The 13,732-nt window shown below is 36.9% G+C and overlaps 1 protein-coding gene across 1 annotated transcript; it reads right to left on the reverse strand.

Annotated features, from left to right (window-relative positions):
• Positions 1–9,560: 9,560 nt before the first annotated feature.
• On the reverse strand, positions 9,561–11,670 carry LOC145782112 (mediator of RNA polymerase II transcription subunit 31-like). Its single transcript, XM_082593860.1, has 2 exons — positions 11,449–11,670; positions 9,561–11,242 (listed from the first exon to the last, which is right to left on the reverse strand). Exons 1-2 carry the CDS (start codon positions 11,605–11,607, stop codon positions 10,913–10,915), a joined length of 489 nt encoding a protein of 162 aa, XP_082449986.1. The 5' UTR covers positions 11,608–11,670; the 3' UTR covers positions 9,561–10,912.
• Positions 11,671–13,732: the final 2,062 nt, after the last annotated feature.

Below are 13,732 nucleotides of genomic sequence, written 5' to 3' on the forward strand. Positions count from 1 at the left end.
CTCAAGACTTGAGTGCCTTCTTTCATGCTACTGTTTACCACCGTCATTCTGGCAGAATAATTCTGCGCGATCCGCCTAAAAAAATGATCCGTAAAAATTTGCGCGATAAACAATGCGATGAAAGTAGCAACACTCGGAAGCTGATAAAATCACTTCTCGTTACCACATCAAAGCAAATCTTATATTTTTTCCATAGCCAAATGAACAGTGAACACAGAAATTTAAATAAAAAACTCGACTTGTCAAAGATAAAGCAACTGCAATTGCGAAAAGTTAGACAAAAAATCGTATCTATTAAGACTGCTATATGTGATATGGCAAGAAAAGTAAGCATCACAAAAACGACTATAAAAATACTTTCCCGAAATATTTTTCGGAATTTTATTTTTGAATCGTGTTCAGAATTAAATTTCCTTTCCAGGGATGGCAAGCTCGTGGTGGGGCAGACGAAGGAAACGCGAGCAGAATGGTTTAAAAATGGGGGAAATGTCTTGCGTATTTAAAAACAAATAGAGATTTTAACGTTTATAGACGCCTTCAATTAGGCGCCTATAAAAATATTTTCCCGATATATTTTTCGGAATTTTATTTTTGAATCGTGTTCAGAATTAAATTTGCTTTCCAGGGGTGGCAAGCTCGTGGTGGGGCAGACGAAGGAAACGCGAGCAGAATGGTTTAAAAATGGGGTAAATGTCTTACGTATTTAAAAATAAATAGAGATTTTAACGTTTATAGACGCCTTCAATCAAGCGCCTATAAAAATATTTTCCCGAAATATTTTTCGGAATTTTATTTTTGAATCGTGTTCAGAATTAAATTTGCTTTCCAGGGATGGCAAGCTCGTGGTGGGGCAGACGAAGGAAACGCAAGCAGAATGGTTTAAAAATGGGGGAAATGTCTTACGTATTTAAAAATAAATAGAGTTTTTAACGTATATGCACGCCTTCAATTAAGCGTCTATAAAAATATTTTCCCGATATATTTTTCGGAATTTTATTTTTGAATCGTGTTCAGAATTAAATTTCCTTTCCAGGGGTGGCAAGCTCGTGGTGGGGCAGACGAAGGAAACGCGAGCAGAATGGTTTAAATATGGAAGAAATGTCTTACGTATTTAAAAACAAATAGAGATTTTAACGTTTATAGACGCCTTCAATTGATCGTCTATAAAAATATTTTCCCGAAATATTTTTCGGAATTTTATTTTTGAATCGTGTTCAGAATTAAATTTCCTTTCCAGGGATGGCAAGCTCGTGGTGGGGCAGACGAAGGAAACGCGAGCAGAATGGTTTAAAAATGGGGGAAATGTCTTACGTATTTAAAAATAAATAGAGATTTTAACGTTGATAAACGCCTTCAATTAGGCGCCTATAAAAATATTTTCCCGATATATTTTTCGGAATTTTATTTTTGAATCGTGTTCAGAATTAAATTTGCTTTCCAGGGATGGCAAGCTCGTGGTGGGGCAGACGAAGGAAACGCGAGCAGAATGGTTTAAAAATGGGGGAAATGTCTTACGTATTTAAAAATAAATAGAGTTTTTAACGTATATGCACGCCTTCAATTAAGCGTCTATAAAAATATTTTCCCGATATATTTTTCGGAATTTTATTTTTGAATCGTGTTCAGAATTAAATTTCCTTTCCAGGGGTGGCAAGCTCGTGGTGGGGCAGACGAAGGAAACGCGAGCAGAATGGTTTAAAAATGGGGGAAATGTCTTACGTATTTAAAAATAAATAGAGATTTTAACGTTTATAGACGCCTTCAATTGACCGTCTATAAAAATATTTTCCCGATATATTTTTCGGAATTTTATTTTTGAATCGTGTTCAGAATTAAATTTCCTTTCCAGGGGTGGCAAGCTCGTGGTGGGGCAGACGAAGGAAACGCGAGCAGAATGGTTTAAAAATGGAAGAAATGTCTTACGTATTTAAAAGTAAATAGAGATTTTAACGTTTATAGACGCCTTCAATCAAGCGCCTATAAAAATATTTTCCCGATATATTTTTCGGAATTTTATTTTTGAATCGTGTTCAGAATTAAATTTCCTTTCCAGGGATGGCAAGCTCGTGGTGGGGCAGACGAAGGAAACGCGAGCAGAATGGTTTAAAAATGGAAGAAATGTCTTACGTATTTAAAAATAAATAGAGTTTTTAACGTATATGCACGCCTTCAATTAAGCGTCTATAAAAATATTTTCCCGATATATTTTTCGGAATTTTATTTTTGAATCGTGTTCAGAATTAAATTTCCTTTCCAGGGGTGGCAAGCTCGTGGTGGGGCAGACGAAGGAAACGCGAGCAGAATGGTTTAAAAATGGGGGAAATGTCTTACGTATTTAAAAATAAATAGAGATTTTAACGATGATTTACAATTGTCTGATAATAGATCAAACTTACTTCTATCTAACTGCGACAACAATTTCGTAAAGACCGAAACTAATCACCTAAAAACCGAAACTGACAAAATAATCGAAATTGATGATCTAAAAGCAAAAGTTAATAATAATAAAAAAAAATTTATTGATGTAAAAGTCAAAGTTGATGAAACCTTAAATGAAATAGATAATCTAAAACCTGATGGCAAAGCTGAAGATGATGTAGGCCTAAAAGTTGATCGCCAAAAAATATTTACTGATGTAAAAAACAAAAATAATGACCCAAACGGAGTAAATGATAATGAAGGTAGCATTTTTGGATACTCCCAAAATCAGAAACCTTGGATTTCTGATGAAACATTGAAGGAGTTAGGGGATTTTAAAGAGCCAGTATCGCAAAAGCGTGAACGACGTTGTGAATTGGTTAACATAGATAGTAAGTCGTTATTCCTCACGTTAGATGAATGGAAAGAAATGACTCCCAGTCGCACTGCGCATAGATTTTCATCTGGTTTATATCGCGATATTATATGCAAAAAAGTTAGAAAAATTTATGACAGATGTGTTTTTTGTTTCAGAAATCATTATTTGGTAGAACCAGCAGCAGTTGAATCTCTAAGTAGCGGCGATACAAAATTTTACAATGGCCATGCACGAGCTTGCCACCCCTGGAAAGGAAATTTAATTCTGAACACGATTCAAAAATAAAATTCCGAAAAATATATCGGGAAAATATTTTTATAGACGCTTAATTGAAGGCGTGCATATACGTTAAAAACTCTATTTATTTTTAAATACGTAAGACATTTCCCCCATTTTTAAACCATTCTGCTCGCGTTTCCTTCGTCTGCCCCACCACGAGCTTGCCATCCCTGGAAAGGAAATTTAATTCTGAACACGATTCAAAAATAAAATTCCGAAAAATATTTCGGGAAAATATTTTTATAGACGGTCAATTGAAGGCGTCTATAAACGTTAAAATCTCTATTTATTTTTAAATACGTAAGACATTTCTTCCATTTTTAAACCATTCTGCTCGCGTTTCCTTCGTCTGCCCCACCACGAGCTTGCCACCCCTGGAAAGGAAATTTAATTCTGAACACGATTCAAAAATAAAATTCCGAAAAATATATCGGGAAAATATTTTTATAGACGCTTAATTGAAGGCGTGCATATACGTTAAAAACTCTATTTATTTTTAAATACGTAAGACATTTCCCCCATTTTTAAACCATTCTGCTCGCGTTTCCTTCGTCTGCCCCACCACGAGCTTGCCATCCCTGGAAAGCAAATTTAATTCTGAACACGATTCAAAAATAAAATTCCGAAAAATATTTCGGGAAAATATTTTTATAGGCGCTTGATTGAAGGCGTCTATAAACGTTAAAAACTCTATTTATTTTTAAATACGTAAGACATTTACCCCATTTTTAAACCATTCTGCTCGCGTTTCCTTCGTCTGCCCCACCACGAGCTTGCCACCCCTGGAAAGGAAATTTAATTCTGAACACGATTCAAAAATAAAATTCCGAAAAATATATCGGGAAAATATTTTTATAGACGCTTAATTGAAGGCGTGCATATACGTTAAAAACTCTATTTATTTTTAAATACGTAAGACATTTCCCCATTTTTAAACCATTCTGCTCGCGTTTCCTTCGTCTGCCCCACCACGAGCTTGCCATCCCTGGAAAGCAAATTTAATTCTGAACACGATTCAAAAATAAAATTCCGAAAAATATTTCGGGAAAATATTTTTATAGACGGTCAATTGAAGGCGTCTATAAACGTTAAAATCTCTATTTGTTTTTAAATACGTAAGACATTTCTTCCATATTTAAACCATTCTGCTCGCGTTTCCTTCGTCTGCCCCACCACGAGCTTGCCACCCCTGGAAAGGAAATTTAATTCTGAACACGATTCAAAAATAAAATTCCGAAAAATATATCGGGAAAATATTTTTATAGGCGCCTAGTTGAAGGCGTTTATCAACGTTAAAATCTCTATTTATTTTTAAATACGTAAGATATTTCCCCCATTTTTAAACCATTCTGCTCGCGTTTCCTTCGTCTGCCCCACCACGAGCTTGCCATCCCTGGAAAGGAAATTTAATTCTGAACACGATTCAAAAATAAAATTCCGAAAAATATTTCGGGAAAATATTTTTATCGACGGTCAATTGAAGGCGTCTATAAACGTTAAAATCTCTATTTATTTTTAAATACGTAAGACATTTCTTCCATTTTTAAACCATTCTGCTCGCGTTTCCTTCGTCTGCCCCACCACGAGCTTGCCACCCCTGGAAAGGAAATTTAATTCTGAACACGATTCAAAAATAAAATTCCGAAAAATATATCGGGAAAATATTTTTATAGACGCTTAATTGAAGGCGTGCATATACGTTAAAAACTCTATTTATTTTTAAATACGTAAGACATTTCCCCCATTTTTAAACCATTCTGCTCGCGTTTCCTTCGTCTGCCCCACCACGAGCTTGCCATCCCTGGAAAGCAAATATAATTCTGAACACGATTCAAAAATAAAATTCCGAAAAATATTTCGGGAAAATATTTTTATAGGCGCTTGATTGAAGGCGTCTATAAACGTTAAAATCTCTATTTATTTTTAAATACGTAAGACATTTTCCCCATTTTTAAACCATTCTGCTCGCGTTTCCTTCGTCTGCCCCACCACGAGCTTGCCATCCCTGGAAAGGAAATTTAATTCTAAACACGATTCAAAAATAAAATTCCGAAAAATATTTCGGGAAAATATTTTTATAGACGATCAATTGAAGGCGTCTATAAACGTTAAAATCTCTATTTGTTTTTAAATACGTAAGACATTTCTTCCATATTTAAACCATTCTGCTCGCGTTTCCTTCGTCTGCCCCACCACGAGCTTGCCACCCCTGGAAAGGAAATTTAATTCTGAACACGATTCAAAAATAAAATTCCGAAAAATATATCGGGAAAATACTTTTATAGACGCTTAATTGAAGGCGTGCATATACGTTAAAAACTCTATTTATTTTTAAATACGTAAGACATTTCCCCCATTTTTAAACCATTCTGCTCGCGTTTCCTTCGTCTGCCCCACCACGAGCTTGCCATCCCTGGAAAGGAAATTTAATTCTGAACACGATTCAAAAATAAAATTCCGAAAAATATATCGGGAAAATATTTTTATAGGCGCTTGATTGAAGGCGTCTATAAACGTTAAAATCTCTATTTATTTTTAAATACGTAAGACATTTCTTCCATTTTTAAACCATTCTGCTCGCGTTTCCTTCGTCTGCCCCACCACGAGCTTGCCACCCCTGGAAAGCAAATTTAATTCTGAACACGATTCAAAAATAAAATTCCGAAAAATATTTCGGGAAAATATTTTTATAGGCGCCTAATTGAAGGCGTTTATCAACGTTAAAATCTCTATTTATTTTTAAATACGTAAGACATTTCCCCATTTTTAAACCATTCTGCTCGCGTTTCCTTCGTCTGCCCCACCATGAGCTTGCCATCCCTGGAAAGCAAATTTAATTCTGAACACGATTCAAAAATAAAATTCCGAAAAATATTTCGGGAAAATATTTTTATAGACGGTCAATTGAAGGCGTCTATAAACGTTAAAATCTCTATTTATTTTTAAATACGTAAGACATTTCTTCCATTTTTAAACCATTCTGCTCGTGTTTCCTTCGTCTGCCCCACCACGAGCTTGCCACCCCTGGAAAGGAAATTTAATTCTGAACACGATTCAAAAATAAAATTCCGAAAAATATATCGGGAAAATATTTTTATAGACGATCAATTGAAGGCGTGCATATACGTTAAAAACTCTATTTATTTTTAAATACGTAAGACATTTCCCCCATTTTTAAACCATTCTGCTCGCGTTTCCTTCGTCTGCCCCACCACGAGCTTGCCATCCCTGGAAAGCAAATTTAATTCTGAACACGATTCAAAAATAAAATTCCGAAAAATATATCGGGAAAATATTTTTATAGGCGCTTGATTGAAGGCGTCTATAAACGTTAAAATCTCTATTTATTTTTAAATACGTAAGACATTTTTTCCATTTTTAAACCATTCTGCTCGCGTTTCCTTCGTCTGCCCCACCACGAGCTTGCCACCCCTGGAAAGGAAATTTAATTCTGAACACGATTCAAAAATAAAATTCCGAAAAATATATCGGGAAAATATTTTTATAGACGCTTAATTGAAGGCGTGCATATACGTTAAAAACTCTATTTATTTTTAAATACGTAAGACATTTCCCCATTTTTAAACCATTCTGCTCGCGTTTCCTTCGTCTGCCCCACCACGAGCTTGCCATCCCTGGAAAGCAAATTTAATTCTGAACACGATTCAAAAATAAAATTCCGAAAAATATTTCGGGAAAATATTTTTATAGACGGTCAATTGAAGGCGTCTATAAACGTTAAAATCTCTATTTGTTTTTAAATACGTAAGACATTTCTTCCATATTTAAACCATTCTGCTCGCGTTTCCTTCGTCTGCCCCACCACGAGCTTGCCACCCCTGGAAAGGAAATTTAATTCTGAACACGATTCAAAAATAAAATTCCGAAAAATATTTCGGGAAAATATTTTTATAGGCGCTTGATTGAAGGCGTCTATAAACGTTAAAATCTCTATTTATTTTTAAATACGTAAGACATTTACCCCATTTTTAAACCATTCTGCTCGCGTTTCCTTCATCTGCCCCACCACGAGCTTGCCACCCCTGGAAAGGAAATTTAATTCTGAACACGATTCAAAAATAAAATTCCGAAAAATATTTCGGGAAAGTATTTTTATAGTCGTTTTTGTGATGCTTACTTTTCTTGCCATATCACATATAGCAGTCTTAATAGATACGATTTTTTGTCTAACTTTTCGCAATTGCAGTTGCTTTATCTTTGACAAGTCGAGTTTTTTATTTAAATTTCTGTGTTCACTGTTCATTTGGCTATGGAAAAAATATAAGATTTGCTTTGATGTGGTAACGAGAAGTGATTTTATCAGCTTCCGAGTGTTGCTACTTTCATCGCATTGTTTATCGCGCAAATTTTTACGGATCATTTTTTTAGGCGGATCGCGCAGAATTATTCTGCCAGAATGACGGTGGTGTTTTGTTGCATTCTGCAAAAAAAAAGCATTCTGCAAACCAATGTTGCCAGAGCAGCTAGATGCCGACGAATGAATTTCTCCAATACAAGGTCACACCTTACACAATCCAGTGAGTGCAAGAGATGTGACCGCACTCTCAAAACAGGGTCTCAAAATTTTCAATTGACTAAAGATATAAAAAAAATTGATAAAAAATTAGTCAAAAAATGTCAGCATGTTTACAAATTTCGTCAAGATAAAGCTGTTGTGGTTTCTTGGCTAAATTTCAAATTTTTTTGCTCTCTGTTCTTTTCTAAATTTTGCCGACAAGTTGCACAAAATTTTCGATTCACACTTTCCTTCCACAGGTAGCCTACCTAGACTCCCCAGCCTGGCCCCCGCGACCTAAGCTGGTGGTCGGTGGACTTTCCTTCCGGGTGCATCGCTACCCCATAATCACGCCGCTCCCATCAGTTGCCGCGGGGCGTGGCAGGCCGGTTCTTTAAAGTCTCTGGCCTAGCTATGTTTATTGTGTTCTTCTCGCCGATTCAATTCATTCGTAGGCTAGGCTACTCGTGGGCTGTTGATCAAAATATAACAGCTCATTACCGTTAACCTTGAAAGAAAAAGGAGGCATTTTGCAGAAGCCTCAAAGACTGAGAGAAAATAATAATAACAACACAAAATCACATTTTTCCACGTCGGGGTGCCTTTCAAAAGGGGACCCGGCTCAGCTGCACCCTCTGCCCCCCTTAAATGCGGGCTGTTTATGGAGGATTTTGACGCAGGGCAGGTTACCGCGATTGGCAAACTGAAGTTTCCGATTGTAGAAATGTTGTTGGCGGGGAATTATTTCATCTACTAAGTGCCGCTAAATGGAGAGCAGTCTTGAAATGCTTTGTAGCACACCCCGAGAGCCGAACCAGCGCAGCATAATCTTGCGTCAAGCGCTCTTTGTGTCCAAGAGTTTTGAAATTTCCCCACTGGGGATAAAATTTCCGAAGTTTTAACAAATGGAGACAAAGTGTTCCATCTGGCACCAAATCTTGGTTGCAGTGGTTGGCAACTAGGCTACGCATTGATTGCATCAGCAAATCCCATTTGAGCATGCTCTGCGTCCATGGCTTAGGCTACTACAGAAAGTAGTAGGCTAATGTGAAAATAGAATCCATTAAAATAAAAGTGGCCTAATGATGAAGCAGCCTTTACGCGGCAAAATATCTGCAAATAAATTACGTAGCCTATGTTTAGTTACCAAACCTGATTGTTTTATTTAGGCTACTGATGTTATTCGTTTGGTTGCATCCTTATAATTTGGCCTACAGGAATCGTAACAAAATTTGTGACTTGCTATTCTTTTAATATCGAGAAGCCAGAACAGAGACATAAATGTGTCATATTCACAGCAAGCAATAAATGCAAAATCAAAAAATCCTTTTTGATAAATGGAGAGCTGTCCTTGACATGCGCTGTTCAAGTGCATACCCTGAGAGCCGAGCCAGCGCCGCTTGATTTTAATGTTGGTTTGATTTTTGAATCTTTATCCTCGGACTGACAAAGCCTTGATAGGTTATTCCTGGTAGTTTCGCACACTTGTACGAGGCTCTTGACGCAGGGCCGGTTACCGAGATTGACAGAGTGAAGTTACCGATTGTTAAAGTGTTGTTGCCAGGAAATTATTCCTTTCACTAACTTAGGTGCCGCTGAATGGAGAGCAGTCCTGAAATGCGTTGCTCAAGCGCACACCTCGAGAGCCGAACCAGCGCCGCGTGATCTTGAGACGGGCGCGTAACCACTGAGCTAACGGGGCGGACTAATTCACATACAATAACACTTCAACAAGGAGAAACTTCACTCTGCTAAACTTTGTGACCGTGCTTGCGTGAGTGGTTCAAAATCTACAGGCTACAGGTATGCGAAACATCGGGATTTATAAGCTCTCAAAGCAGCTTTCTCACTCCGACAACAATTCTCACACAATCCATCATTTTTAGAAATGTGAAACGGTTTCGTTACGCAACTCTTCCAATATTAGGAATTTAAACGAATGCAACAAATGGAAGAAATACGAATGTTTTGTAATTAACAAATTTAACAGTAGTTTTGCAGGTAAACATTGATTGATTGAATCTTTATCCTCGGACTGGGAAAGCTTCTTGCAGAGCTTAATCCTGGCAGTTTCGCATACTTGCAGAGGCTTTGAATCACTGACGCAGGCCCCGTCACCGAGATTGACAGAGTGAAGTTTCCGATTGTTGAAGTCTTGTTGCCGGGGAACTATTCCATCCATTGGATGCCGCTGAATGGAGAGCAGTCCTTAACGTGCGTTGCTCAAGCGCACACCCGAGAGTCGAACCAGCGCCGCTTGATCTTGAAGCTTCATCGTTCCAGAAGTGACGCGCTAACCAATTGAGCTATCGGGGCGGATAGCTCAATATATATAACAAACACTATAATTATATACAGTACAATTTTGTGTTCATGTCGATCAAGACGTTTTGCAGCTCATCAAGGTACGACTCATACACAATAGCCTAGCTGCAGATTCCAACGCAAGCCTCTGAGCCTGAGTTTTTTTTTTTTCGGTCATTGTCTGATTTTTAGCAAAATGTCCGAAAAAATATATAGTTTATTGAGTATATACTGTATGACCAAAAAAAATAAAATTGGCCGAATTTTTTCAAGTCATTTCGGACAAATGACCAAAAAGTCTCAGCGAAAAAAAACCAGCTCTGAGCTCCTTTATTTTTCCGGCGACCAAGCATGGCCGACCAGAGCTTTTTCATGGTGAAATGAAAAATTTGTTAAAAATTCGAGTTTTCAAAAATCCGTTAATTAGTAGGCCTATCGTGTTTTTGGGTTTATTAAAGCATGAACAACGCAAACAAGACCCCGAAACATATTTTTGCAGTTGTATTTAATGCACTGCTTCCCAAGTAAGTGTACAGCACAGCTAGTCCACAAATTTTTATAGGTCGACGCTCAGACTTTTTGCGAAACTTTTATCAGCAATATTTCACGTCGGCGTACGGGAGACTTTGACTGGTTTGTAAAAAAAGTTGCAAATTCGAGTAACAGAAAGAAGTTTCACGTACAAACGCGAGCGGAGATGAAAGTTTGAAATTCGAACGGATCGGAGAAATGATGGCTCGTGGAAGCCAGCAACTAAACATGGCCTACCGGCGCGGTAATTTCGGAAACCATTGAACGACTACTCGGCGGCCCTGATCGCCGGGAGCTTAGAAGCCTGCAACGGCAATGGGCTTGTAAGTGCAGTAATCCTTCATGAGTTCTTCACTGAATGATCTTCGCTATTATTTTACAAAAAACTGGAGCTCCTTAAGCACATTCAGTTTTCAGATAATGCAAATTGCAAAGGCCATCTTTCATCTCATTGTTCATGCAACAATCTGTGATCAGTTGTGTATTCATGTTTTTTGGGCAGGGATGGATGTAAGCGAATGGGAATTAGATGTTGCTGCTTCTCCTGATGGGATCGAAGTGGGCTCTTCTCTTTGACGAATGGAATCTAATACAGATTGTTGTATTCGTATCCTCTTCCTTGTGTAATATTGCCAATGTAACAGCATCTGATCCTCAATAAACTTTGCACAGGGTGTGTTAACAAGTTCTGTTCGAAACTTCTGATATTGCAACAGCTCCAACATGTGCAGGCATTGAGGATAACGAAGATACTTCACATAGTTGGGCTGCTTCCAATACAAAAGATACTTGAGATAATTCACAAAATTTGAATCCTAAAATGCAAAATCGAGATGTTATAAATTTTAAGTTAAAAACCATTTTAGATTTTCTAATTACCTTTTCAAAATAAGAACGCAAAAACAAAAGAAAAACTGCAACCATATGATACAAAAAATGTGCCAGAGGTAGAAAACATAAATTAGCAATTCATCTGGGTTGCTGGTTTAGCAAAGACTGAAAACCTGACCAACACACCCACCTTGAAATATCCTCGTTGTGCTAAAAAGTTCAGATAATTAGGGTTTCCCAAGCACTGGACAAACTCAAGCTCAACTTGAAATCTGACTTTGTCATCACTCAGGGAATGTTGTTTTGGTGGTTGAGGATTTTGGGCTAAAGTTGGCAACATTTGAGACATGGCTTTGGAAGATATCTTTGAAAAAACTTACATCAAAATTATTTATAGTAATTGCGTACAATAAAACCTACAAAAATATATTAATGCGTATAATGCTGTAAATATCACACAGAAGTTTTTAAAGTATGGGCCATGATTCAAAATAAATTCACAAAACCATTTCAATAAGTTACCGTGTGATTGATTAATTAATTTGATCTATACCCTCGGACTGGGAAAGCTTCTCTGAGAGCTTAATCTCTGAGAGTTTCGCATACTTGTAGAGGCTTGGAATCACTGACACAGGCCCGGTCACCGAGATTGGCAGAGTGTAGCTTTTGATAGTTGTTGAAGTGTAATTGCTGGGGAATAACTTCATCCACTAAGGTGAATGGAAAGCAGTCCTGAAATGCAAACCAGCTCCACTTGATCTTGAGTCAGGCAAGTAAACATTAAGCAAACGAAGAGGACGATTTCTTCATTTTCTAGTAATTGCTTATCATACTGCTAATCGAAATCTGATACCAAATATTACATGATGTTAAGTAAAAACATTGGTTTATTATTATTATATACCGCTTAAATGAATAAACTGAATAATTGTATCAGCATTTGTTTTTCGTTTGCAAGCTTATTGATTTACTTTATTTATCATAATTGTAGTAACGCTCGTTAAATCAGATAATCAAGTATCAGAATTAGCATTTTGCTTACATACTTACAATGCGTGATATTCGCTAGTATGTGAAAGCCCTATTTTTCTTTCACATAATTATCTGCGACATTCAAAGGGAAGTGTAGAAAAAAGGTTGCAAGACAGATCAGTAAAACTAAAAGAAAAACAAGCGATTGTAGCCCCATGTGTGTTTTTTTTCTATACAGGCCTACTGTATATACATAGCCTATATTTGTCACATTTTATGTGCCGGTTGCAATGACTGATATTGTTCCTTTAGTCTAAAGCAGGGATTCCCAACCTGGGGGCCATGAGCCTTTTTCAAGGGGGCCATGGAAAAATTTGAAAAATAGTAATCTTTTTAATTTATCATCTCTAAGTCCACTCCAACACTATCATATATAACAAAAGAAATAAATTAAAATTTAATAAAAATACTAGTAGCCTACGGTAGGCTACATTTTGCCCAAATCTTCATGAAATGGTCTTTAATTCCCGGTTGTTTCAAAAATAATAATATTATTCTAACTACTGGTTACTGTATAAACAAGTTTTTAAATTAAAATGACGTTTCTTAATTTTTTCCAAAGGTTGAAAAAAATAAGGGGGCTTGATTTTTCAAAATTTTTAAAGGGGGCCACGGTGTAAAAAAGGTTGGGAACCCCTGACTAAAGAATGCCAAAGGGAGCCTCAACTCGATAACCTTGCATATTTTAGGCCTCCTTAAACACTTGTTTGTGTGTTTGTTTTGCATGTCTATAAATGCTGTACATCTGCCTGCATTGATGTTTTTTTGCACACCAAAATAAACTTTCTGGCTTCTGCCATGCTGAAATCTCATGCGCAAGACATCGTACCACAAAGATCCAGTCTTCGCACAGCTGGACAGTGTTTGAGGCAAAAGAATCCTCACACTCACCAACATACATAGCCATGAAGCAGCTATAGAGATTTGAAACAAAGGCACTCAATCAGAGTTTGCGTTGTGTCATTCATAACAATAAAAATTAAAACTAAAAACTCTGATTGCCGCAGTTTGCAAAAATGCTGTAATTGTTCAACATGCTCTGAGACGATTGCAGACAATTTTAAGACAACACCTTGTGTTGTTGTTAACACTATACTCACAAACTCTCCCAAGCATAACCACAATTATAAACAATTTTAGGATTGTAGCCTAATGGTTTGTTTGTTCCTAACCACGAATACATTTGCAATTATCATCGCAGCAGTTTTGATAACAACTAAGATGTTTCGACCCTTGCCGACTTCATAAAAAACTTTTTAAATTTTAATCATGATGTTTTCCTATTTGCAATCCAATACTTTTCATGAGAGTATGTACTGTCGTCAATGTCTTTCAGGGCTCAAAAACTAAGGGAATAACAGTCTGGTTAACTTAAAACGCAGTTCCACTTTAAAGCTTTAGGCCCATTGCAATGGAGTGATAGTATATGCTGATTTAAATTG

Source organism: Aplidium turbinatum, chromosome 13 (genome assembly GCF_918807975.1).
Source record: "Aplidium turbinatum chromosome 13, kaAplTurb1.1, whole genome shotgun sequence".
Lineage (NCBI taxonomy): Eukaryota > Metazoa > Chordata > Ascidiacea > Aplousobranchia > Polyclinidae > Aplidium > Aplidium turbinatum.

Bases quoted from the DNA above. Each gene is read 5' to 3' on its own strand.
- LOC145782112 (XM_082593860.1), bottom strand. From the start codon at position 11,607: ATGTCTCAAATGTTGCCAACTTTAGCCCAAAATCCTCAACCACCAAAA. The intron at 11,243-11,448 runs GTGGGTGTGTTG...TTTGCATTTTAG, and splicing joins CACAACGAGGATATTTCAAG to GATTCAAATTTTGTGAATTA.